General features: G+C 40.2%; 1 protein-coding gene across 2 annotated transcripts in view; it reads right to left on the bottom strand.

Annotated features, from left to right (window-relative positions):
- The window catches only part of PCOLCE2 (procollagen C-endopeptidase enhancer 2), a 91,721-nt gene that overhangs the window by 13,379 nt on the left and 52,187 nt on the right, over window positions 1-26,155 (bottom strand). For both annotated transcript variants that reach the window (XM_036754091.1, XM_036754090.1), the window contains exons 5-7: window positions 13,566-13,702; window positions 7,708-7,862; window positions 163-246 (exon numbers count right to left, since the gene is read on the bottom strand). In XM_036754091.1, the coding sequence (XP_036609986.1) occupies window positions 163-246; window positions 7,708-7,862; window positions 13,566-13,702 (376 nt within the window). The remainder of the gene's footprint in view (window positions 1-162; window positions 247-7,707; window positions 7,863-13,565; window positions 13,703-26,155) is intronic.

The raw sequence follows: 26,155 nt of genomic DNA, 5'->3' as shown, positions 1-26,155 counted from the left end.
CTAAGGAGCCATTAATAACGTAAAGTGGCATGCAAATACCTTCCTGTGTGAATTATGTTACTGACCATTTACATTTAAATTCTCAGTAATTCTTTTGAAAATAATCATGCAGTTCCCCAAGTCTTCTATTACAAGGAAAAAGCTGTGTTTTTTTTTTCTTACCAAAGTTACTTGAACAATAATTGCTCTCCAGAGTCCCACTTCTTCTACATTTTTGTTGACATAGGGCTACAGTAGGTCTTGAACCTTTATTCAAAAAAAAAGAAAGCCATATAGTTCATAAAAATTGCATGTATGGAAGCATAATTAGTATTTGCATCTGAGTCTGTAGATTTGACTTTCTCAGTTATCCCCCCGGGCACCAATCTGCATACATAGCTAGGTCTAAGCCTCAACAATGAGATTCAAGAATAATACACAAAAGAGATTACTTCTTTTCATAATTTCTCATTGTTATGAACAGCTACTCTAATTTCCCTGAGGCAATTTGATAGGCCATTTGCAATTTTTAGGATCCAAAATGATCTAAATGACTCTCTTTGTTTTCTTGATTATTTCAACCAATGCTTTCCTAAAATAACTTTTTAAAAAAAGGATCTATTATAAAAATGTACCCTGCTTTAAGAAAGCCAAGTATATAAAAGTCTGATCTTAGAGTTACAACTTCTGAATATAGCAATAGGCAGGTTAATTAAAGGCATCAATGTCAAGGATAGTTGAATAACAGCAATGCTTCACATTTGCATAATTTTAAAATGGTTTTCAAAGCCCCTTGAAAACAGATACATCATCTCATTTGATTCTTACAACAACTCTATGAAATAGACCAACAGAGATTATTCTCATTCCCATTTTACAGATGAAGAAAATGATGCTCAGAAAGGTTGATTTGCCTGAGGCCAAATATGTTGAGCAGCTGGACCAGAACTCATATCTTCTTGTTCCTAGCCCAGAGCTTTCCGCTAGTGTCTTTAATGTAGGATTCACTTGGTTATGATTGTTGTAGTAACGGCTCACTAAATTTGATTTACCAACAAGTTTTTATAAATATATCTCTTGTGAAAGGTAAAGGGATACATAGGAGTGGTGCTGGACCAGTCACTTAACTTTTTGGTACTCTAGGGAGCTCTCTAAGAATATGAATTGTAGGGAAGACACTGACATGCATATTGTTAAAGGGAACACCTTCTCCTGGGAGTTCCCTTTGCTAATCAAATGCAGATGTATTTCCTTAGCCTGTCTCTTGTATAAAGCAAGGTATTTATTTCATTATCTGTAATAAGGCTATAATATCAAATATAGCTAGGCTATGATGAAACATGAGAAGCAGTCATTAAATATAGTTTTAAAACAAGTAAAATAAATGTGTAATCATCACCTCCACAAAAATATTCCACAATTAATTCAGCAGGTACTTCCCTGTGTGTTACAGAGTGGAGGGATTTAGTGATCTCTGGGATCATCAACCCCAACCATAGGGCCTGCCAGAATTCCTCTGGCATTGCTTTTGAGAATCATAGCACTTGCCATGGGATTTTGAAGGCTTACAAAAACCACTATAGGGACATCAAAGCTTTGAGGAATTACGAATTCTAATTCTGTCAGCATGAATTCATTTCCTAATCTTCCCATAGTGAAAGAGTTTCCAGTTTAGCTGCATGAATGTCTTTATTTTTGTTTGTTTTTCATTTTTGAAGTTTTTCCATCATCAAGTATTGTTTTCTTCCTATCTACTCCTAATGGGAGGAAAAAAAGAAAAGCAAAATGTTTGTAACAAATATCATCAAGGAAAACAAACTCTACATTGGCCCTGTCCAAAACTTGTTTCTCATTTTGCATATTTAGTCCAACACCTTTCTATTCAGGAGGTGGGCATTGTTATTTTTTTTTAAAATAATCTTAAGTCTTTTGGAATCACCATGGTTGATCATTATGGTGTTCAAAGTCCTTACAACTTTCCAAAGTATTTTTTCACAATGTTGTTTTTATAGTATCTAATATTGTTGTTATACAACCAAGTGTTCTCTTGGTTCTGTTCACTTCATTTCTCATCTTCTCTACTTCCTCTGAAACTATCCTGTTCATCATTGTTTGAGGCTTAGTAATATTCCGTTACATTCAAATGACATAATTTCTTCAGTCATTCCCAAATTGATGGGCACAATCTTAGTTTTCAATTCCTTGCCAACTCAAAAAGAGCAGCTTTAAATCTTTTTTGTACATGTAGGTATTTTTCTTTCTTTGATCTCTTTAGGGAATAGGCCTAGTAGTGGTATTTCTGGGTCAAAGGATATGCATTTTAGTCACTTTGGGGGTATAGTTCCAAATTGCTTTCTAGAATGGCTGACCAATTCATACCCTACATGGATGGCTATTAGAAAAGACTTTACCCACTAAGGACCTGTCTGTGTTCCTTGGAAATTACATAACTAATGATACTTTTCCTAAAGCCCTGTGTCTGTGGCCAAAAATCACAGCTGGGCCTCACTCTTGGACTGGCTCTTGCTGCAGAAGGATCCCACTGTTTTAGTATACGTTGGGTATACAGAGGCAGCTTTGGAAAGGCTTAGGGATCCTTGTGAATATAGTTACCATCTGAATGCAAAGCACGTGTCCCCACAGTGTATTAGATGTACTCATTTAAACTGAAATATTTAATCCACCTTAACTAAAGCATAGTTATTTAAGGATTAGTGAACAAGGCTTTATAAGCAGGCCTAGCATTTTATATAGCAGAGCAGGAAATCTTGTATTCTTGCTAAAGTGGGCTAGGATATTTTAGGATTAAAAGAGATAATAAATAAGAATTCCAATAGTCTCTATAAAGAGGTTGAGGTATTCAATTAAACCCTGGAATCCTGACAATTTCCTTAGCTTAAAGAAATAGTTTTAAAGACTTGTGAATGGAAGGAAACAAGCTTTTATTAAGTGCAGGCTGCTAAGTACCAGGCACTTTACAGATATTATCTTCATTTGATCCTTACAACAACCCTGTGAGGCAAGTACAATTATATTATCCTCACCTTGCAATTGAGGAAACAAAGACAGACAGAGGTTAAGTGACTTGCCTAAGGTCACACTGCCAGTACATGTCTGAGGATGGACTTGAACTCAAGTCTTCCTGTCCACAGACCCAGTGCCATTTCACCACCTCGCCGTCATGGTGGCAGGATGATGTTGTAGAGGGTTGGCCTTTTGAAGTAAGGAAGACCTGAGTTTGAGACTCACCTCTGAATTACACTTACTGGGTAAGCCCTTGGAAAGTCACTTGGCTTCTCAAGTACCCCAGCAAACTATGAATTTATAAGTTAAAGAGCAATTGCCTAAATCTTAATTCTTCAAAACTCAACTGAAATTCAGTTTGAAGTCAGCCCTCCCTCTCCTGGGCTCCCATACTAATCTCCACCATTCATTTTGTTATTAATCATGCATTGTTTTTAACAGCTCTTTTATTGCTTGTTATTAACCGTTATTTAAATCTTCTTTTGTTATTCCAGATGCATATTTTTTATGTCTTGTTTCTTTGAAGGCCAAAATCCCATCTCTTACTTCATTACATTCTCCCATAGCTTCTAGCTAAGGGCTGAGTACATCTAGCAGAGATTCAGTAACTATCTGTTGATTTGGTTTAACTTGATTTAAAAAAAATTTTTTTTAAGTTTACCTACTTGAAGTGAGTAGTATCATCTTCCCACACAATGTTATGTTTACTGTTTTAGCAGGCTGGGTTGGTTATCTGAAAAGTGGCACTAATGTGAAGGCCATATTGTCATGGTTGCTTCCATCTTTATTTGCTGAAATTGTTTTATGTGTGTGAACATAGGAATAGCTTTGTACTGAAGATAGCCTTGTTCACAAGTCTTCTCCAATATAATGTATTTAATGAAGATGCTGTTATTTTCATGAATATGCTATCCTTTGAGGTCCATACACATACCAGCCTAATCAGAATCAATCTCCTATCCCCAACAAACTCCCACTACTCCTAGAAGATCCTGGACACAGTCCTGTTGAAGTATAATCCCTAAGGTTTTGTAAAGAAAGGGGTCTGGAGTTGAAGGGATGAAAAGGATGCTTGCGTCTCTTTTTTTCAGTTTAAATTTTTCTATTTTCAACTTGACAAATGCCAAATAAAATAGGAATTTCCATAGGAGAGGATTGTATATGAACCTGTGAATCTCTACTATGTATAGTTTGCCTTTAAAATATGTGTGTGTGTGTGTGTGTGTGTGTGTGTGTGTGTGTGTATAATAGCATCAACAAATAACTTTCAAAGCTAACTTGCTCATCTATGACTCCTTTTGCCTGGATCTTTTAGGAAGATATTTTCAGCGTATTTGGAAGACTTACTGAATGTCATTGACAGGAAGGCCAAGGTGAAGTAGGGGAAAAAATATGGTAGAAAGAGTCCTAGAATGGGAATTAGGAGACTTCTGTTATCTCAACTAGGTGAATAGCAGTATTTCACTGAAGATATCCTTACCTTTTCTGTGCCTCAGTTCCCTCATTAGTAAAACAAAGAGGTTGGACCAGATGATTTTTAAGATCTTCCAATTCTAATATGATATAGAGATGTCAGAAACATGACTAAGTGAGTAAGAAAGTGGATAGTACATTACTTGGTCAGCACCATGGCTAGGGAAAGTCTGGTGCTGGGTTGAATTATGGTGCTAATATGAGCATGGGTTACCTAGTGGGGAGATTTAAGGAAAAGGAAGAAGGGTTCTTGGTGGTGGTCCAGGTTTTTAGACTGGACTCTGCCTTTCAGCAGATTTGTTGGTCCTCACAGAGTGACTGACCCATGTGAGCTCCAAGTAATGGAAACAGGAAACAAGCTACATTGTTTGAAGTCTTCCCTGACTTTTTTCTGTGTCTCTCCCAGGACACTGATTGCCCCATGGGAAAGTGGTCAAAAGGGTATTGGGTCTATATCCTCCATCTTCCTGGGTATCTCAGTGCCATGGCCATTCTTGGTACCTCCCTGATAGCTGAGGGTGGGCAACAGATATAAATCTTCTAGTAATTTTTATGGCAAGAATGAAACATTTACTTTAGTTATCTCAGGTTGACACCTTGTCAAAATAGTAGCAATAATCCTTTTTAATTCTAGCGATGTCTTTTTGTAGTAAAGGGGTTAGGGCAGATGATCAGGAAGTGGGCTTTGGCACTAACAAAGTGATTTCCAGAGAAATAAAAGCTCACTATTCCTTCAGCATTGCCAGTAATTATAATGGATACCTCTTAACTAATTAACTTTAATTTTTAAAATGTCATATACTTTTTTGAATGAGGCTCCCAAAATAAGCTAAGAATAATAAGATGTTGCAATGTCCAAAAGGATTAGGAATTCATGCCCTAGAGCAGGGGTTCTAAACCTGGGGTGCATGAACTGTTTTTTTAGTTCAATAACTATTTCAATATAATTGATTTTTCCTATTCCTATGTATTTTACTTTATGCATTTAAAAACATTATTCTGAGAATGAGTCCACAGGCTTCACCAGACAGTCATAGGGATCTATGACACACAAAAGGATCAAGGTCTCTTGAGCTAGCACCTTAGCCCCAAATATTAGAACTCCATGTCTGTAAAACAATCAAATTTAGACGAAATTGAAGAAAACATATTTAGGCCTACAATGAACTAATAATACTGAATAGATTTGCTAGAATTTGGTTCTACATGTAGGAATTCTGCATGAATGGGCTCTAGAAAGTTATATGATTTCGTATATATGGGGCGGGGCAGGGAAGGAGCTTTCAGCTGTAGCTGTAGCCCAATGACTACAATGTGTCAAAAAGGTTATAGCACTGCCAGAAGACAATACACCCACACTTCAAGGATATACTGTGGCTTCCACAGTATGAATGTTCCCTCCTCACATGCAGACTGAAATACCTCTCTAAACCTTAGCAAATGGTCTTGCTGAAGGGCAGCTAGGTGATGCAGTGGATAGAGTGCCAGGCCTGGAGTCAGGAAGACCTGAGTTTTAATCCAGCCTCAAATACTTACTAGCCATGTGATCCTGGGCAAGTCACTTAACCTTTTTTGCCGCATTTTCGTCATCTGTAAAATGAACTGGAGAATGAAATGGCAGACCACTCCAGTATCTCTGCCAAGAAAATCCCTTCTTTGGTCACGAAGAGACAGATATGACTGAAGAACAACAAAATGCTGGTGATGGAGTTCTGTGAACTCACAGGTTGGTTCCTACACGACAGGTACTCTGGGCCCAGACCCAAAGCCTTTCCGGATGGATAGGACCTAGCAGATGTTGTGGTTCACTGTGAAGACCCAGGGGTCACTTCCACACTTTGATGAAGCATTGGAGGATGATTTGAGTGGAAGCAAATGATGGTTGTGATGCTCTCAGGTAACATTTTTGAATAAAATCTATAGACAGAGTATCAACTCAAAGTCTTCCTTTTTTCATTAGCATTTTACTTTAAGGAAGTGGATTCAAAATATTCTTCTATATGGTTGTTCATCCTCCTCATCAATAAATATTAACGCCTGTTAATTTCACATTTACAACATCTCTCAAATATGCCCCCTTTTCTCCTCTGACACAGCCATCACTTTGGTGCAGGCCCTCATTATTTCATACCTGGACAATTGTAATAGTTACTGGTGGGTCTGCCTCCCTTAAGTCTCTCCCTACTCCAATCCACCTTCCATTCAGCCACCAAAGTGATTTTCCTGAATTATAGGTCAGACCATGTCAACTGCCCCCCCCCCATAACCTTCAGTGGCTCCCTGTCACCTTCAGGAGCAAATACAAAATGCTCTGTTTGTCATTCAAAGCCCTTCATAACCTAGCCCCCTCCTACCTTTCCAGTCTTCTTAAACCATGCTCCCTAGCATCTACTCTTCAATCCAGTGATACTGACCTCCTGGCTATTACATGAATAAGACACTCTATTTCTCAGCTCTGGGCATTTTCACTGGCCACCCCACCACCATGCTTATAATGTTCTCCCTTTTTTGTTCCATATACTATCCTCCCTGGTTTCCTTTAAGTCTTGATTAAAATCCCATCTTCTACGGGAAGCCTTTCCCAACCCCTTTTAAATCTAGTGCCTTCACTCTTTGAATCATTTCCTTCTTAGCCTATATATAGCCTGTTTGCGCGTATTTGCCTGTTATCTCCTCCGTTAGACTGTAAGCTCCTTGAGGGCAGGGATGGATTTTTTTGCTTCTTTTTGTATCTCTAGTGCTTAGTGTAGCCTGGCACATTGTTGTTGTTCAGTTGTTCAGTTGTATCCAACTCTGTGTGACCTTGTGCACCACAGCACACCACTACTGTCCATGGGGTTTTCTTGGCAAAGATTTTGGAAGTGGTTTGCCATTTCCTTCTCCAATAGATTAAGTCAAAGGGTCACCCAGCTCCTAAGTAGTTGAGGCCAGATTTGAACTCAGGTCTTCCCGACTCCAGGCCCAGTGCTCTGTCTACTGAGCCACCTAGCTGCTATATGCCTGGCGCATAGTAGGTGCTTAATAAATTTAGCATGTGCTAAGCACTCTGCTCCTATGGTTTTAAACATTTCAGGTGACAGAAATTGTTTCCTCTTAGTAAGAATATTCTTTTCCTTAAACTTTTTGTAACTCCAAGAGAATTTCTACTGCCCTATTAAATTCTATAATCTATAATTCTATATATAATTCTATATATAATCTATAATTCTATAATCTATACAGAAAACTTACTTGTGGGCACAGGAGCTGTCGTTGTAACAGGAGGGACGGTGGTTGTAGGTAACTTTTTTGGTCTGAATTTGTAGTGGCCAATAAAACCATCAGCAGTTAAACTCAAGTCCGATAAGAATTGAATGAGAAGCTCATTTCTCTCTGACACAATGGGCCTGGCAGATGAAAAAGAAGCATTCTGTTATAGAAAACTCAGGTTTAGGTCATGTCTGTGCAGGAAGCAGAATGAAACAAAACCATCATTAAAGGTTAAAGACTTGCATGAAATTTTGAAAACAATTATCCTATGTCATATCATTGTTTGAGATGACAAACCTCTAATATATTACCAGACACATGCAGTCAAAAAATAGCTTAATCCTATCCTGGGGCCCCTAACTGGCTTCAGTTTCCAATGAGGAAACTTTTTCTGCAGATAAGCAACTGCTCAATAATTTATGTAGCCTTATAAATGTATATTGTATATCATATTATAAAGCTGTCCTGGTAGATAGTTAGTTACCTAGTATAAGAGATAGGTGGTGCAGTGAATAGAGTGCTGGGCTTGGAGTCAGGAAGACCTGAGTTCAAATCTGGCCTTAGAGCCAGATGTGTGACCCTGGACAAGTCATTTAACCCTGTTTGCCTCAGTTTCCTCATCTGTAAAATGAGGAGAAGGAAATGGCAAACCACTTTAGTTTCTTTGCCAAGAAAACCCCAAATGGGGTTATGAAGTTGGACATGACTGAAATGACCATACGATGACAATAACAACAAGAGATATTTAAATGAGAAGTAGAGATAAGAGCTTTCTCATTGTAAATATAAACAATGAATCTACATCCCATCAGAGCTACTGGTTTATTCAGGTGGTATCTATGTGATCCCAAAAGAAAGTCTAAATATGATCGATGCTGTGAAAAGCAATTGGTTAAGTAAGTCACTTAATTGAACTGCCCAGAGATTGATATGAGATGATTGCAAATGTCTTTGCAAACTTTGACGCAACATATAAATGTAGTTATTATCATTATGATCACCATCATTATTGTCATCAACATCATTGTCATTCCTCCAAATTGACTAGTACCATCTGCCAAAATATTCGAAGTAGCAGCCCATAATCAGCACAGTGGAGGGAACTCTAATTTTCCATAAGCAGCTTTCTCTGGTTTAGACTCCATGGAACATCATGTTCCCATGCAGGATACCTCTTTGTGCTCCCCTACCCTGTTTTTCAGCTTCCTTTTGTGTGTAGTCTTCCCCCATTAGATTCTAAGCTCCTTGAGTGCTTAGCACAATGCCTGGCACATACTAAATACTTAATAAATGTTCATTGAATTGAATTGATATATTCCCCATTAACAGTGAAAAGAATACACATCAAAACAGCTGTTTGGCATCATGTAAATCAAACTGCTTGTTGTTGGAAATATTCAGATAAGTTAGATAAATATATAAGCATAAATATTGACAAACCTTACTAATTTGAGTCCTACTAATTTAGAATTTGGAATACTTGGCAGGGGATGACTAGATTGAAGCTGAAAGGGCTTACAGAGTAAATGAATCATGTACAAACAAGACTTTAGAGGGAATGTTTAAACTACTGGTTGTTTTGATGTCCTCCCAGTCTCAAACTAATTTGCCAAAGTGCTGCCTCCTCTGAATGAAATAGTGTTCCTTCTGAGCTAAGGGGTGGAACATGTAAAAAAAGAAGCAAATGTTTATAAATGTATATTTAATATACGCATGGACATATAGACCTTTTGTTGTTGTTCATCATTCCAGTCACGTCTGACTCTTCATGATCCCATTTGGGATTTTCTTGGCAAAGATACTAGCATGGTATATTGTATATTTATATGTACATGTGTATGTATAAAGTTCTGTTCACAGAAGTCATCATGGAGAAATAAAATATAAAAAAAGAAGCAGCTAGACGGTACAGTGGATTGAGTCTTGTGTTTGTCCTCTGTTTTAGAAGAGGACCAATGACATCACATCTTGACCTGTTTCTGAATTGGATTTAAGTGAGGCAGAGTTGCACAAAGTTCTCACTGTCAAAGTCCAGTGACAGGACAAAAATCAGGATGACTGGTGCTGGCTAGAGTGTAGCAGAAGACCTTGGTGTCTGTAAAGTTAATGGGGTATAAGATCTTCCCCACCCATTAATAGGCTTTACATGAAACCCTGACACAGAGCCAATTAGGCTCTGGGCCACAGGGATTTCCACACCTTTCCAATTAAGGGCTGATTTCCAACCTTCTCAGCACTAAGCCAATCAAGTCTTTGACTGGAAACAGTATATATTGTATTGCTTGGTTGGAGAGGTGTGGGTGAAGAGAGAAACAGGGAAGAACTTGTCTAGGGGAACTTAAAGAACACTTAAGATGTTGGTGTTCCCTGGGTTGGTGATGTGTACAAACATTTTTGTTACCATGCTAAATTTTGCTTTCCAGCATCTGAATAAATGTTTTGGTTTTGTCTTGGAGGAAGAGAGTTTTTTGTATTGTAGGAACCAATCCTGGAAATGCCTATGCATATTCATAGCAGCTGCTACCAGTATCACATTAGCATTATAGCGTCTTTGCTGCCTGACCAAGCTCTAGGCACTCCTCATCTTCAGCTGCCTTCATGGCCATTAGAACAAATTGTTCTCATCCACCCATTCCACAAGAAGTCTTCACATGCTGGGTCGGGGTAGACGTCTCCCTAACTTACCATTGGATTCTAGACAGTCTTACTGGAATGTGGCCTCTGCACATGCTACAGCTTCTTGGAGCCACAGGTGAGAGTTGGGTCAATCAGGTGGGCACCAAGGGGTCAATGAGCAGCCCTGAAAAGGTCTTGGCAAGCCCTCACACCAGAGGCGCTAGCCCTCCATACCCTTGAACCCAGAAAGACCTGAGTTCAAATTCATCTTCAGACATTTACTAGCTATGTGGCCCCTCAGCAAGTTGCTTAACTTCTCGCAACTTCAGTTTTCTCATCTGTAAAATGGGGATGATAAGAACACTGTCCCCCAGGGTTGTTGTGAGGGTCAAATGAGATATGTATAAAGAGCTTTGCCAACGTAAGTGCTACATAAATGCCGTCTTTTATTATGATGGTGGGCTGCTAGGTGGTGAAGCGGATAGAGCCGTGAAGCTGGAGTCAGGGAGACTCATCTATCTGAGTTCAAATCCAGCCTCAGACACTTACTAGCTGTGTGACCCTGAGCAAATCACTTAACCCTGGTTGCCTCAATTTCCTCCTCTGTAAAATGAGCTGAAGAAGGACATGGTGAACCACTGTAATATCTTTGTCAAGAAAATCCCCAAATGGGGTCACAAAGAGTCGGATGAGACGGAAATGACTGAACGGCAACAACGCATTGTGATGCCAAGAAAAAAAAAAAGAAAAAAAATGTGACGCCGATTCCTTTGAAAATCTAAACTACAAAAGTTTTGTGGGAGATAGAGTGACAGCTCGCTGCTTTTGTTTTGTGGGAGATAGCGACAGCTTCCTGCTTTAGTTATTAGATGTGCAGGTAGTAATAACCACTCCACAGCACTTTATGGTTACAGTGTGCTTCTACATACATTATATTATTTTATGCTCACACACCTAACCACAATCCTGCCCTGAGATTCTAAATAGAGCTCCTTTGTTTAAATAAGAGGAGAACAGCTGAAAAGATGTGCTATGCACAACAATGAAAACCTTGAGCCCTTTCTTAACCAGCATCCCGGGCATGATGGTATAATTGCTATGATTCTTCATTACCCTCTTTCTAGGCCAGGCTTCATCCTTCGTACTATAATTTTAGAGGCAATATGCTGAAGCTAAAACTTCTTCTGGAATATTGTAATTATCACTGCAAGGAAGACTTTTTGTCCCCCTTGCTATTTGCTGAGTCTTGGAATTAGAAGGATTTAGTCAGAGTGGCATACATTTCATGGGGATCAAGGATTCTACCTGCAGATTATTGCCAGGCAGTTAGGAAGAAAGAAGGTAGGACTTTGACTTGGGCTTTTTTCCCTGACAAATTGGGGTCATGGGCCAAGAAGTCATTTTTTTTTAACTTGCCAGTGATGCAATGTCCATGAAAACTGGCTCCCACGTGAGAGGCAGATAACATTTGACATTGGCTTGAGTTTTACCAATTTACCAATTTACCAATGAGGAAAGCACCCAAGTGAACTTTCCTCATTTCTGGCCCCTTGCTATTGTGGAAGCCTTGCTACTAAGCAGAAATAGTCAGTGGAGAAAATTGCAACCCTCTGGTTTGGACCTCCAGGACTCTGAAGTCTAGTCTGAATGGAGGGAGAATTAAGGAAAAATACTCAGCTCTGTGGGGAAAACCCATGAGACCTATCCTTCTGGTTCTTATGCTGTTATTATCCCCATTATGCAGACGAGAAAAACTGAGGCACACGGGGGCCTGGGATCACACAGCCAGTAAGTATCTGGGGTTGGATTTGAACTCAGGTCTTCCTGACCACTGTGCCACTTTTGCTGCCTTGTTATTGTTTAAACACAATGTGCCGACACAAAGGATAGAATGTTGGACTTGGGCTCAGGAAGGCCCATGTTGGAATCCTGCCTTGGACACTCACCAGCTGTGGAGTCCTGAGCAAATCTCTTAACCTCTCTCAGGGTTTAATTTCCTCATTTATAAAATGGAGATCTTACTGGCACCTACCTCACAGGATTGTAGTGAGTATAAAATGAGATAACAGATGTAATGCACTGTGCCAACCTTAAGGTGCTACGTAAATGCGAACTGTTATTATTATTAAATTGAGGGCTCAGAATTTAAACTTACCCCATAGAAGGACATGGAGAATTGTAGATTCGGGTCTTAAAAGGCCCTTAGAAGCAATCAAGTCCAGCCCCTCCCAGGTACAAGAACCCCCTCGGTAACCTGAAGGTCCAACGCTGACTTTTATGACTTTCAAATGCATCATTGTAGTCAGATTGAGCCTAGACAAATGCTGGCCAGTAGATAATCTTTATTGAGTTTGCTTTACTGAATAGATCAGACTCCTTTAGAATGAGCATATTAGTTGATTCTCCATGAATGGCACTAGTGGAGGATTTGAGGATACTTGAACACTGGGGGTAATTTACTCTCAAGTCTTGTTTACAGATCCAATTTGCCATGAAAGTCTTCCCTTTATCAGTAATTCAAAGGGAAATCAGCCTTGTTTAGATGAACATCTGTGCAGGTGCACATATATATTTGTGTACTATAATATATTTATATACAGACATGTGTGTGTGTATATATGTGTGTGTGTATGCATACACACATTTATATACACACACATGCACATTGTAATATATGCACTAATCTAACAAGGGGTCACCACATGGGGGAAGCATGCTCTGAAGACTAGGCCTCCAGAGTGAATGGTTGCCCATTACCCCAGTTTTTCAAACACTGTAATATTGTAATTTAAATTGTTCTGCTTAGAATTCTTTTAGAATTTTTTTTAAGTTTCCATAGCATAGCTTTGGCATGGATCTCAAAGAGTAAGGTTAGAATCATTGTTGCTGTTTAGTCATTCAGTTGTATCTGTCAGACTCTTTGTGACCCATGGACCCTACTGTCCATGAGGTTTTCTTGGTTGGCCATTTCCTTCTCCAGTAGATTAAAGCAAACAGAGGTTAAGTGACTTGCCCAGAGTGACACGGCTAGTTAAGTGTCTGGGGCCAGACTGAACTCAGGTCTTCCTGATTCCAGGCCCAGCACTCTATCCACTGAGTCATCTATTACAGACTGGCAAATGCTTTAAAAAAAAAAACTTAAGAAAATTAAAATACATTTGGACAACGCAAGAATAAATGAGTTTCAGGTCATGTAGAAGCCAATAAAATAAACAAAGACTTACGCAGGTGGTCTATCTCCACAATATTTTCCAATTCTTTTAGCATCATTGATTTCTCCCCCATTGAATATAGCCACATAGTCGTATCTGCAATAGTTATCTTGTTCCACATCAAACTTCTCAAACTTGACCTCTATTACCTGCGAAGAAAGCACAGCATTAGAGAAACTTAACAGATACGAAGGATGCTGTATGCTTCCAGTAAACCTGTATTTCACCCTTTCCCCATTTCTAGGCTCAGCAGGACACTCCTCTAAAATACAATGTTTTTTGAAATTCCTTTTCTTCCTCTTTAGATCTTTTCCCTTTCAGTCATGCCTGTTTAGATTTCATGAACTGTTTGGTTTGGTTAACAACTTTATTGTATTCATTCTTTTAAATTTTTAATCATTCCGGAAGGTCACTCCAGCCGCAGTTAACACAGACTACAGGTGTTCATTGCCTTCTCAGTGTGGCATTAGGCTCATGTGTCTTATTTAGTTCAGTGTGGTCAAAGTACTGAATAATGTAATTCTAGTGAACAAATTAAATTTTATCTCACCTTCCTTTTCCCCTGAAGGTGTATCATACACATAAAGGTATTGTCCAAGGTCATTCCCCTGCAATGTGAGCGTGAGAGGGCAGGGAGGATATAAGTGGTGTCCTTTCCTTGACGTTGGCTATATGTTTATTTTGCAATTAACAAATCACAGAGACCATTTAAAAATTTTTTTGAATGGGAGCGCAGAATTAAAATTTATTTTCAGACCCTGGCTCCTTTCTACCTTTTGAGTCTTTTTACCCTTTCTACTTCCCTCCACCCAGACCCCCAAGTATTCTGTTATCCAGGTACACTGGCTTCCTTGTTTCTTTCACCTGACACCATTTTCACTGGCAGTCCGCCATACTTGCCACTCTGTCCTCTCCATCTTTTCTTGGCTTACCTGACTTCCTTCAAATCTCCCCTAAAATCCCACTTTATGCAAGAAGTCATTCTCCTTAATCTTAGTATCTTCTGTCTGAGATTATTTTCAATTTTTCACAGATATATCTTGTTTGTACCAAATTGCATTTTCTATCCCCTATTAGACTCTGAGTTTCTTAAGGGTGGGGGTGGTTTTTTGCCTTTCTTTGTATCCTTGGTGCTTAGCATAGTGCCTGGCACATAGTAGCTCTTAGTAAATGCTTCTTGATGGAATGAACTAGACAATATAGGATCACAGAGCTGGAAAGGACCTTAGAGGTTAAATCCAATGCTGCCACCTGATACATGAATACCCTCTATTAGGCTTTACGGTCTTGGAAGGGAGAGACTGTGCTGACATTCACCTTTGAATTCCTAGCATCTACACATAGTGCTTTTGACATAGCAAACACTTGTGTTTTTTGAATCACTGAAACCTTTGTGAAAGGTGATCACCCATCCTTTGATCTCTTCCAATGACAAGAGAGGGCACTAGTAGCAAGGGAATCTGTTTCATTTTTTGGATAACTCTCATTGTTACAAAGTTCTTCTTAGACCATAGCTGAACCCTGCCTTCTTCTAACCTCCACTCATTGGTCCATGTTCTGACTTTTACAGAGACAATGAACAAGTCTGCTCCATCATAACCTAAGGGTACCTGGTACCACAAGGGTTAACAGATCCCAGGGGAGAAGTCAAGAAGCCAGTGGGTCAATAGAGGGCTATCAGAAGCAAGGTATGAAGGCTAGGCAGCCTACTATACTCACAGTCTTTCCCCACTATGGCCAGGATAGTCATTGAAATGAGTCTGTGGCAAAAAGAAAAACCAGGATGTTGAAGTTCTGAAAAATGGTGGGGGTGTGAGAGAGAAGAGTAGCGTTCTAAGTGCTCAAAACCATTATGGGAGATACAAAGGGGATATCAATCAGTCTGTGGCACAAGGGAAGCAAAACCATAGGTTTGGAATAAAGCATGGTCAGAAGCCATGAGGCACACAGTCCCCTGTCCTTAAGTACTCAGGAAGCATGTACAGAAGCAAATTGAATTGACCTCAGAGGACATCTAGTCTAATTGATATATGAGCTAGGAACTAGTGCACGATATTTCTCCTCAACCTCTACTTGAAGACTGTGAGTGATGGACCCCAGGTGAGCAGAGTTTCTTTAACCATAAGTGCCTAAGCGGCTTGTGTGAGGGAAGGAGGGGACTGCAAGGTTATTTTCAGGAGAAGATTGACTGTGAGGAATGGCTTCACTGGGGTGACTGGAGATCCTGACTCAAGGTCTGCAAAACACTTTAGAAATCTTATCTCATTTGATAGTCATAGGAGTAGTTGCTGCCATTATCCTCATTTCACTGATAAAGAGATTGAGGCAGATAAAATTTAAGTGGCTTGCCCAGGGTCACACAGTGTCTGAGGCAGGATTTGAATTCGAATCTTCCTGATTGCAGTTAACTGTCATCATGTAGCTCTTTAAGGTGAGGTAAGTGTCGTGATGATCCCCATTTTACAGAGGAAGATTGGAGAAGTTAAATAATTTGTCCGCATTTGGTGGCTGAGGCAGGATTTGAACCCACGTCTTTCAGACGGCAAGTCTAGTGTTCTCTCTATCCACTATGTCATATTGCCTCTGAGGAAACACTTGTGGTGGTTCAAATTCCCGTATGGAAAAAAATGTATGTGTAGAAGAGAAATTGTCTTTATTTTAAAGACTGCATTTAGTCCACTTACGTAGATTAGAGCTAAGGAATCATTCGCTTTTTTGAAGTGTGCCTACAGAAGGCACATTGTGACATGGTCAGACAATACCACTACCATGTATTGCCTGCTGTGGGTCAGTGGGGTGGAACTGCAGTATTGTCAGGCACCTCGAGGGTGGCTTGGTGATGCCAACAGTTCACACTGAGGTGAGATTTAGGGACTGAATCATACCAAGAAAATTCCTCCAAAAGAAAAAAAGAGAGGATTAATACAGGTTTTCTGACCATGGAGGTCCAGGAAACAGGACACATAGTGAGATCAGTTATATGGGGGTCAGGTCTGGAGCTCTCCAAGCCATGCACGGTCTGTGTATTCCTCAAGCTTTGTGTCTCAAGGGCTGTTTTTATGTGCAGGTACAACTCCCAGCCATCTGTGTCTTTGTTAATCCTCCACAGCTGTGCAGTCTGGCAATGACATCCAGATACCACCCCACCCCCTACAATGGGACCTCCCCAGGACTCTTGGGATGCTCCAACCACATATCACCAAGGTCTAGTAGAAAGAGTATAGAATTTGGCATGAGGGAGAGACATGAGTTGGAAGCCTTCAGCCAACAGCCTCAGAGGCAGCTGAGTGGTGAAGCAGATAGAGCTCTGGACCTGGAGGCACTAAGACTAGTGAGAACAGAGAAGGGCTTCTTGGAGGAGGTGGGATGTTAGCTGAGATTTGAAGGATGCCAGGAAGAAAAGGTGAATAGGAGAGAGGGCCAGGCATGGGGCACAGCCAGTGAAAATGTCTGGCATTGGGAGATGAGGTGTTACTGAGAGGAACAACAAAAACTCTGTCTACTTGATCACTGAGTACTCAGGGACAGCAGTGAAGAGAGTAAGGTTTCTGAGGCAGGTCAGTGGTTCGGTGGTTAGAGTGCTGGACTTGGAGTCAGGAAGATTTGAATTCAGATCTCAATGCAGATATATATGTGACCCAGGGCAAATCACTTAAACAGTGTGCCTCAGTTTCCATAACTGTAAAAATGGAGAGCACAGTAGCATGTACCTCTCAAGATTGTTGTGAGGATCACATAGCTCACCCCCACCCTTTGTGTTTTTTTTCCTATTCCCAAGGAGGGTAAATGGTCTGGTCATGGCCTGCTTACCCACAGCACAAGTACACCAGCCTCCTGACCCATTCCAAAGGGATTTTGTGGGACCAGATGCCTTCTCATTGAATTGGTCCTTATAGGTCATCTCTGGGGGTCTGAGTGAGGCTCAAATGAGATAAAGGTACCATGACAGTTCCTGGGAGACAAGTCTAAAACCTGTTATCCTTAGTAAGATAACTACTTAATCAGAGCAGGCAGGGACGTGTCCACTTCCCCTCTTGTGAGTTCGTATTTAATCAAATCTATAAGCTGCTTGACAAATTGGTCCATTAGAGTGGCCTTATTCCAAGCTAAGTCATGACTCATTGTTTGGAAAGGATTAAAGTAGTTAGTTGTGGTCTGGTGGAAAAGAATGTTGGACTGAGTCTCAGAGAACTGAACTTGTATCCTGGCTCTGACAGTTACGAGCTTGTGACCTGGAGAAAGTCACTTACTACCTCTGAACCTCTGTTTCCCAATCTAGAAAATGGAAATAATATCTGTATTACCACCTACACAAGGTGGTTGTGAAGAAAGTGTTTCATAAACCATAAAGTGCTATGGAAATGTGACTTCTTGTTGTTGTCACTCATTAATGAGTTCTGAACTGTCTAAGGGACCTGATTTGACTGGTGGCCATTTTTGCCTCAAATCTATCTTCAAAGATCTGTCATATTTTAGATTATCCAGCAGGGGGCTCTCTTCTATCATCAATGGTGTCACCCACTGTTGGGCTTTTGTTATTCAGCCATTTTCAGTTGTATCCCACTGTTCCTGACCCCATTTGGAGTTTTCTTGGCAAAGATACTGGAATGGTTTTCCATTTCCTTCTCCAGCTCATTTTACAGATGAGGCAAACAGGGTTGAGTGACTTGCCCAGGGTCACATCATCATCAGGAAGACATGTCTTTCTGACTCCAGACCTGGCACTCTATCCACTGCACCATCAGATGTTACCAGTCCAGCTGATCTCTGGCACTAGGGAGTTTGTAGGAGTGCAGTCTAAGGCATAGTTGGAGTGATTTGAGCCAGGGACCCAATCTATTCTTTTTTCATCAGTGAGAAAAATATCTCTGGTATTCTAAACTGAATGGTTGAATATTGGGGGTTTGGGGAGGTGGGAGTTGTAACTAGAGCCCAGCCACTACTTTTCTCTTTTGCTAGTGACCATCTAATCCTGGAGGCTGGTGGTTTCAATGAGGAGTTACTACAGTGAGGACAAAAGCTCTCATCCTCAGTGCTATAATGTTAGTGTGTCAAGCAGGTGAGAAGGGGAATGAAGGTGCTAGACTTGAGGATGTCATACTCTCCATTGGAGCATATCCAGTAAGGAGGGTTGTGAGGACTATCACCTGTGGAAACATGTAAGATTTTGTGGATGGATTGGAGAGGCACTGACTTTTCTAAGGCAGGATAGTTTGGAGGCTGCTGATGGGTCTTACAGAGTGAGGTTGCATTGTACTAAGGGGATTATCCAGCAGAAATCAAGGGAGACAAATGTAGGGTTCCTACCAAGGAAGGTTCAAAGAACTTTTATCAGTCAATTGGCATCAGTGTCAGACCAGGAGAGATCAACTGCATGGGAACCAGGTATATTGCTATCATAGCTTTTAGCTAAATTTACATGCTCAGAGCTTATAGCTTAGAGCTAAATTTACATGCAGTCTATGGGCTATTCTTACAAACAGATGCTGTCCCTACCTGTGTTTGTTTAAATTAATCTTCCATCGCTGTGCTGTCAGTGAAGCCCATACATTAACAGTTCCAGCGAAAGCAACCTTCTTATTTGGAGAATGGATTGGGCAATATATTAATTGGGCAAATAAATTTGTGAAATAAAACTATGGCAAAGGAAGGATGTGGGAAGTTGTAAGAGACCAAGTTTCTTCAGAAATAAATGAAGTGGAAGGAACGCAGAGAAAGGCACTGGGCAGCAAGAAGAAGTTGTACCTGAGGAAAATACAGTGTGTGTGTTTGGGGTGGGAGGCATAAATTGCAAAGGCCCCAGAGGGCAAGGATTATATCTTGTCCATTATTTTTCCCTTAAAGTGTCCAGTGTAGCATCTTGTACAAAGTGAGTGCCATGATGTTCAATGCCTGAGTTTACCCAGGGTCTTTCCTTGAGCACTCTCCTTCCAAACAGAAAGTAGGAGGAGTTCAGTAGCCCAGGACACAGAAATGCTGTACTAGTCGTGGTTTGAATATAATGGGATATTATTGTGCCCAGAAAGCAATGAAATGGGCAGCTTTGGAGGACTCTGGCGGCTCATTTTTACTGTGCAATGCCTCCAGAGGGAAAGCAGCTACACAGTAAGCCCCATAAGACTCCTGCCACTATTTTCACTATTCCACCCCTTACTTTGATTTAACAGGCCACATCCAATCTGGTTTTCCCTCTCTCGCGCCAATCCTACTCATTCAGCCAAGGCAACCACTCTCTCTCTGAACACAGCTCTCCTACCCAACTCTCTTGGGAAGGTTCCAGCTATACACTGTCACTCCCTTGTTGAAAATCCTCTGTCCTCACTAGAACCCTTTCACTGTGACTCCTTGAAGACTCAGCTCACATCACATTTTCTTCAAGAGGTTTTTCCTGGTCCCCCTGCTTCTCTTCCTTTCTTTCATCCCTCTGGGCCCTTCCCCCAGAGATCACTTTCCAGTTACCCTGTATATATCCAGTATGTACATAACTGTTTACATGTTGCCTGCCCCCATTAGAACATGAGAGCAGGGACTGTGTTCTTCCTTGCTTTGTATCGATAGAGCTCAGCGCAGCTTCTGGCACACGGTAAGGGCTAAGTAAAATTCAGAAAACTGGAATGTGTTCGTGTGTGATGGAGCATTTATCCCCAGTTTGGCAGCTCACAAAAAAGGAGTGGGGATGAGCATATGTATTTCCTGAAACTGACAAAAAGAGTAAAAAAAGGATCCTTCAATGTTACGAAATTAGCTCCCATTCATATAGGCTTTATGGTTTACAAAATGCTTTCTTCACAAGCCAAGAAGTGGGTGGTTTAAACCAGTGGTGTCAAACTCAGATAGATCCAGGGGCCCCTAAACTTTATGGAAAGATCCCTGCAGGCTGCATATGGACTTAGAAAACCACATATTAGCATTATCTATGTTCTATTGTTTTTATTTGTATTGTTAAATGGTTCCAAATTACATTTTATCTATTTTGGCCCATTCAGGATTGTTGCAGGCCACATGCATGTTTGATGTCTCTGGTATGAAGCATTATTATCCCCATCTTGCAGATGAAGAAACTGAGACTTAGAATACCAAAGGCCGCAGAATTCCCTGACCTCAGCTGTCTTATCTTGTTTTGCATATCTTCCTGTTAATGTTGTTGTTCTTTGTTCTTTGTGACCCCATTTGGGGTTTTCTTGGAAGAGATACTGGAGTGGTTTGTCCTTTCCTTCTCCAGCTCATTTTACAGATGAGGAAACTGAGGCAAACCAGTTTAAGTGACTTGTCCAAGGTCACACAGCTAGTAAGTATCTGAGGCTGGATTTGAACTCAGGTCTTCCTGACTCCAGGCCTGGAACTCTATCTGCTCTGCCACCTAGATGCCCTGTTAATGACCTACAGGGGTGGGATGGGGAACCTTGGGCCTAGAGGCCTCATGTGGCCCTTTGACTGAATCCAAACCTCACAGAACAAATCTCCTTAATAAAAGGATTTGTTTTGTAAAACTTGGACTCAGTCAAAAAGCCACACCCAAGGACCTAGAAGGCTACCTGTGGCCTCAAGGCCCATAGGTTCCCCACTCCTGGCTCCTACACCAAAAGGCATCAGGTTCCTCTGATGCCCCACCCCTGGGTGTGAGTGGGGGGGGACAACGGCAAGGGGGTTATGGAGAGGGCAGATGACTAATTTATAAGATTGCCTTAGGGTGTATTATTAATGTTTGGGGTTTATTTGTACACGATGACTTCTCAATAATTACGAATAAAATAATGTTTTATATTAAAGATAACGGGCCATTAAAATTTAAGCTTCCATCTTTAGACCTTGAAATTCGCCACACATTCCCATTTGGAGGGGAAGAGAGAGATACTGTAGAAAGGATACAAGAGGAGAGGCGGAAAGGGGGCTTTCTTTCAATTAGGCTCTACTTTAAACACAGGAAACATCCCATAGATTTCATAGAATGAGAAAGTACTCCTAAATTATTCAAGACTCAATTTTTCCATCATGTATTTCTCTTCTGAACAGAGTTCCCAGAGATTTCAAAGACTTCTCTGATGATTAAAAATTCAAGAGATCCTAGCCAAAAATTACATTAACAAAATAAAAGTGTATTAACTGGATATAAATGCACAAAAGGAAGTAAAATTCTGCCATAGAGAGAATAATATAAAAGAATTCTGAAATATAATGTCAGCCCAATTTAATAGCTCAGGAACAGGGCTAAGATGTTTAAACGTATAACAGAGTGAAAATGTGATGTATTAGATTTCAAAGGATTATTCATATAATAACTCAAATTATATTTTCTGAAATGCAAGTTTAATTTATAAAAACTTATAATAGCATCACAATAATAATAAATAGAGAACCTTATAGTGTAGATTATAAAATCTAGTAGTGTTCATTAATAATAGAGCAAATTTCGTTACTAAGATAAAAGTGAATTTCAGGATCATGAAGAAAGCTTTTGTTTTACATAATCAACAATATTGGTTCTCAAACTTTTTGGTCTTGAGACCCCTTTAGGCCCTTAAAAATTATTGAAGTCCTCCCAAAGAGCTTTTGTTTATGTGAGTTATCTATTGATATTTACCATATTCAAAAATAGGATGTCTTATTATTATTATGAAAATAGTCTTGAGCTTCTGGGCCCTCTGAAAGAGCCTCAGGGGTCTCCAGACCACCCCTTGAAAACCAATGATTGACATCAATGCTATGCTGGCTTGAATTGTTCATTAATGAAAGTATTGACATTAATATTAAAGTGACAATTTGAAGAAGTCACCAAATGACAGAGAAATGCTCCCCATATAAATAATAGTGTATTTCAGATCCTTGAAGGTAGGGTTGATCTGTCTCTATATTTAGAAGTTAGAATGTTTTGACTCTTTTTTCCATGTTAAATATGGAAGCATAGTTAGATTTCCAGATAGCACATAAACTTAAATAATCAATGTCAGAAATTTATGCCTCCTTTACACATAGGAGCTATGAATCAGTCTTTCTGCATAGAACTTGTACAGCATCTTGTATATGAAAGACACAGGCTTTTAAAGAACTCCAGGGTGTCTCCCACCCTGATCTGGCTTACCTTTCATCCTTTTGGAAAAAAGGATGTCGTTTGCTCTTTTGTGATCTTGTTGCTTCATTAGCTGTTCTTCATTGTTTATCATGCTTGGTTATAGTTCAACACTTTTTGCTGGGGTACATATTCTGTTCTTGGAGTAAGAACTCTCTTGTCTGGTGCAGATTACCAATTCTATATGCCTAAATAGACTGTCTTCATGAACTGCTGTGGCAAAAATGTCATTACTTGGGTGGCCAACTCCCATGTGATAAAGCCTTTCTAAACTTAGCTAGAATAATCCTTGGATAGTGAACCAAGGCCAGAGTGGTTCAGACTTGAAGCATTTTTAATAGATGCCTTTTTTCAAGATTTGCCTGTGTTTATATTTTGAAACCCCAAGGTGATGTTTAGGATGTTACAAGGCAGTGGAGCAGGGCATTAATGGAGACTAATGGTTATGATGACTATTATTAGGAATAGAGAAAAATGCTCATCTCAAATTTGCCCACAGGATGACGATTTTGAATAGCAGTCTTTGACACATAGAACATGGTATTTGTTCTGATAACTAAATAGATAACTAAAAATCTCTCATGGCTTTGGGTTTCCATTGCTTTTCTTAAGAATTGTTTTGAATATTGCAAGATGGCAGATTTGTGAAATACGAAATTAAATTTGTAACTTGAAGGTTTTCATGACACAAAAGAGGCTGATTGAATTGGCTTTTTTCTGCCTCCATCCCTAACACAACTTACTTACCTCCCATTCAGGAGGATTTGGAGGTGAGTCGGAGTCTCCCTGGCTGTCAGTGTTAGGCAAAAGCCAACCGGTACACTAAGTCTGTGGAATACATGCTTTTTGAACAGTTCTGACTTTGACGGTAATAGTAATAGGGCCAAGAATAGAAAGAGCTCTTAAGGATCAGGTCCAACTTCCTTATTAAGATTAAGAGTGATTTGCCTAATGTCACACAGGTAGTAAGTAGCAGAGATGAGATTTGAACCCCTGTTTTCTGACTCCAAATTCAGCATTCTTCCTATGATACCATTCTGCCTGCCTTTGCTGACTTCTCTCCTGCCAGGTTTGCTGGCCCTTGCTTTAGCCTTCATCTTTGGTTTCTCCCTCCACACTCAGATCTTACTGAGTCCCAGCTGCCAATCATCTTGGTGAGGTACATGTAACACACCTCTTTGACTCTGACTCTTCTTAGACTTTCTGGTTAAAGTTTAGTATCGGCTGTTATGAGGCTCAGATAAGTTAACATACATAAAGAGTTTTGTAAACCTTGAAGTACTATTATTATTAATTATTATTATCATCATGGTTGTTGGTTTTTTCTTCACATGGCTTTACTCTCCGACCCTGACCCAAACAGTCTTTGTTTTCTGTCGCCATGGAAGACTTCTAGTTCCCTCCTCACTTTGGACTATCTCTAGTGGCCCTACCCTGAACAGGGCCAGGTTGAATAGGACAATAAGAAAGATGCATCTGTGGCAGTACCCTTTTTATTTCATGGAGGATCAGATTAAAAATAAAAGCAGAATCACTGAATGTTAGGGTCCAAAGAGGCCTTAGGGAATCCAACCTCTAACTTCACTGATTTAAAAAAAAAAAGTATACATATACACACAAATGGAAACAAACACATCTCCCAAAGAATAATGAAGAGGCATATGGTGAATATGATTGGTAGCTGGGGAGACTCTAGTTTACCTCCAAATCACCCTGATTGGAAAGCAGTGAGTTGTATTAGGGATGGAGGCAAATGAAAGACAAATCAGCCCCTCTCCTCTTTTGTTTTGTGAAGCCTTCCACTTGCAAATGTAATCCAAGCCTCCAAAGCCCATTGGTATGGGATTCTGTCCTCACTGATGGAGATCAATACCCCACACCTGAAGGAAAGGGTGGGACAGAGTAAGAGAAAGAAAGGAGAGGGATCCAGGGATCTCCTGGCTTTGAAAGAGAAGATCTGAGATGCCAACCTCTCTTCAGATCAAAAGAAGGGCGAGAAAGACTCTGGGAAGAAGCTCATATGTAGATCTTTGATCATGTTCTCATTCTCAGCTTGCTACACTAGAGACTTCAGGGAATTTCCCTTTGGGAAAGATCTGGAATTCTCTCTCTTGGTCGAGCTGAGTTACTTTGCTTCCAAAGGGAAGGATCATTCAATCTGTATCATCTGGTATATATTCTCATAGGGCAGCATAGATGGTACAGTGGATGGAGTGTAGGGTCTGGAGTCAGGAAGACCAAACTGAATTCTGGCCTCAGAAACTTATCAGCTGTGTGACCCTGGGCAAGTCACTTAACTCTGTTTGCCTCAGTTTCCTCATCTGTAAAATGAGCTGGAGAAGGAAATGGCAAACCATTCCAGTATCTCTGCCAAGAAGACCCAACAAAGGGAGTCACGAAGAGCTGGGCATGATTGAAGTAGACTTTCTCTGATTTATGTTTTGCTATCGAGTTCGAAAAACAGGTATCTTCACTATATGTTATATATGCATTCATTGGGGAACGGTATTTGGTGGTAAGGGGGATCGAGTCTTAGATATAAAGCTTGGGTCCCTCCTTTCCCCATTAATGAATAGTTATTAGGAATTTAGCTTGAATCTTAAAAAGTTACTCTCTTTAGACCAGGGCTGTTTAGTGAACGAAGCTGAGCTACCGCTGGGCTCTCACTAAAATGGCGAATCAAAATATATTGTCTACTGTTTCAATAAAAACCTAAGGTTGGACAGCCCTGCTTTAGACTAACAAGATTTAAGGTAGCAAATAGATATAATTCTATCTCAGTACCCCCTCTCTCTGAAGAGAGCAAAGGAGCCACTGGCCCTAACATTTTGATTTCCTTCCTGGCAGGAATTAAAGTTTCCCTTGAAAAAGGGTAGGGGAGAAGAGCCTAGAGTTGTCTCTTCTTTCCTCCCTGTGAGACACATACAATACCTCTATGTTATATAAATTTAATTTCCTATTACATAAAGCTGCCTTTTCAATGTTCAAAGAGTTCTTAAGAAAAGTAATAGAATCGCTGTAGCACATACATTTTCTGGATGTTAAGAGAAGGTTAGAACCCTCTATGGCAAATGGACAAGAGTGTCGCAGGATGGGCAGGCATGGATGGGGTGGGGTTGTGTTCTGCCTTGCTGGAGAGAACATCGGAATCAATAGCATCATAGAGCCATTTGAGTATTTGGATTGAGTATATACGCATTGATTGATACACAACTTTCCAGTGCAGTGGAGGACAGCTTTGGGGCTTCAAACGGCAGAACAAAAATGACACAGAGGAGATGGATACCCAAGAAGAAGGAGATAGTAGAAAAGCAGCCAGTTGTCCTCGATGAATTCAAGTCATCTGATTCTACACCCTTGAGTTCTGAAACCACTGCACATGCTGAGCCATTGTCAGAGATATTGAAAACTCATGAAAAACAGAAGTACCACAAGACTGGAAAAGGGCAAATGTCTTAATTTTCAAAAGAAAGAGAAGAAAACAGAGTCTAGAAACAACAGACCTATGAGTAAGTTTGATTCCAATTCCTGGGAA

Source organism: Trichosurus vulpecula, chromosome 4, assembly GCF_011100635.1.
Source record: "Trichosurus vulpecula isolate mTriVul1 chromosome 4, mTriVul1.pri, whole genome shotgun sequence".
NCBI classification, from domain to species: domain Eukaryota; kingdom Metazoa; phylum Chordata; class Mammalia; order Diprotodontia; family Phalangeridae; genus Trichosurus; species Trichosurus vulpecula.
This window is presented reverse-complemented; position numbering and strand designations above follow the sequence as displayed.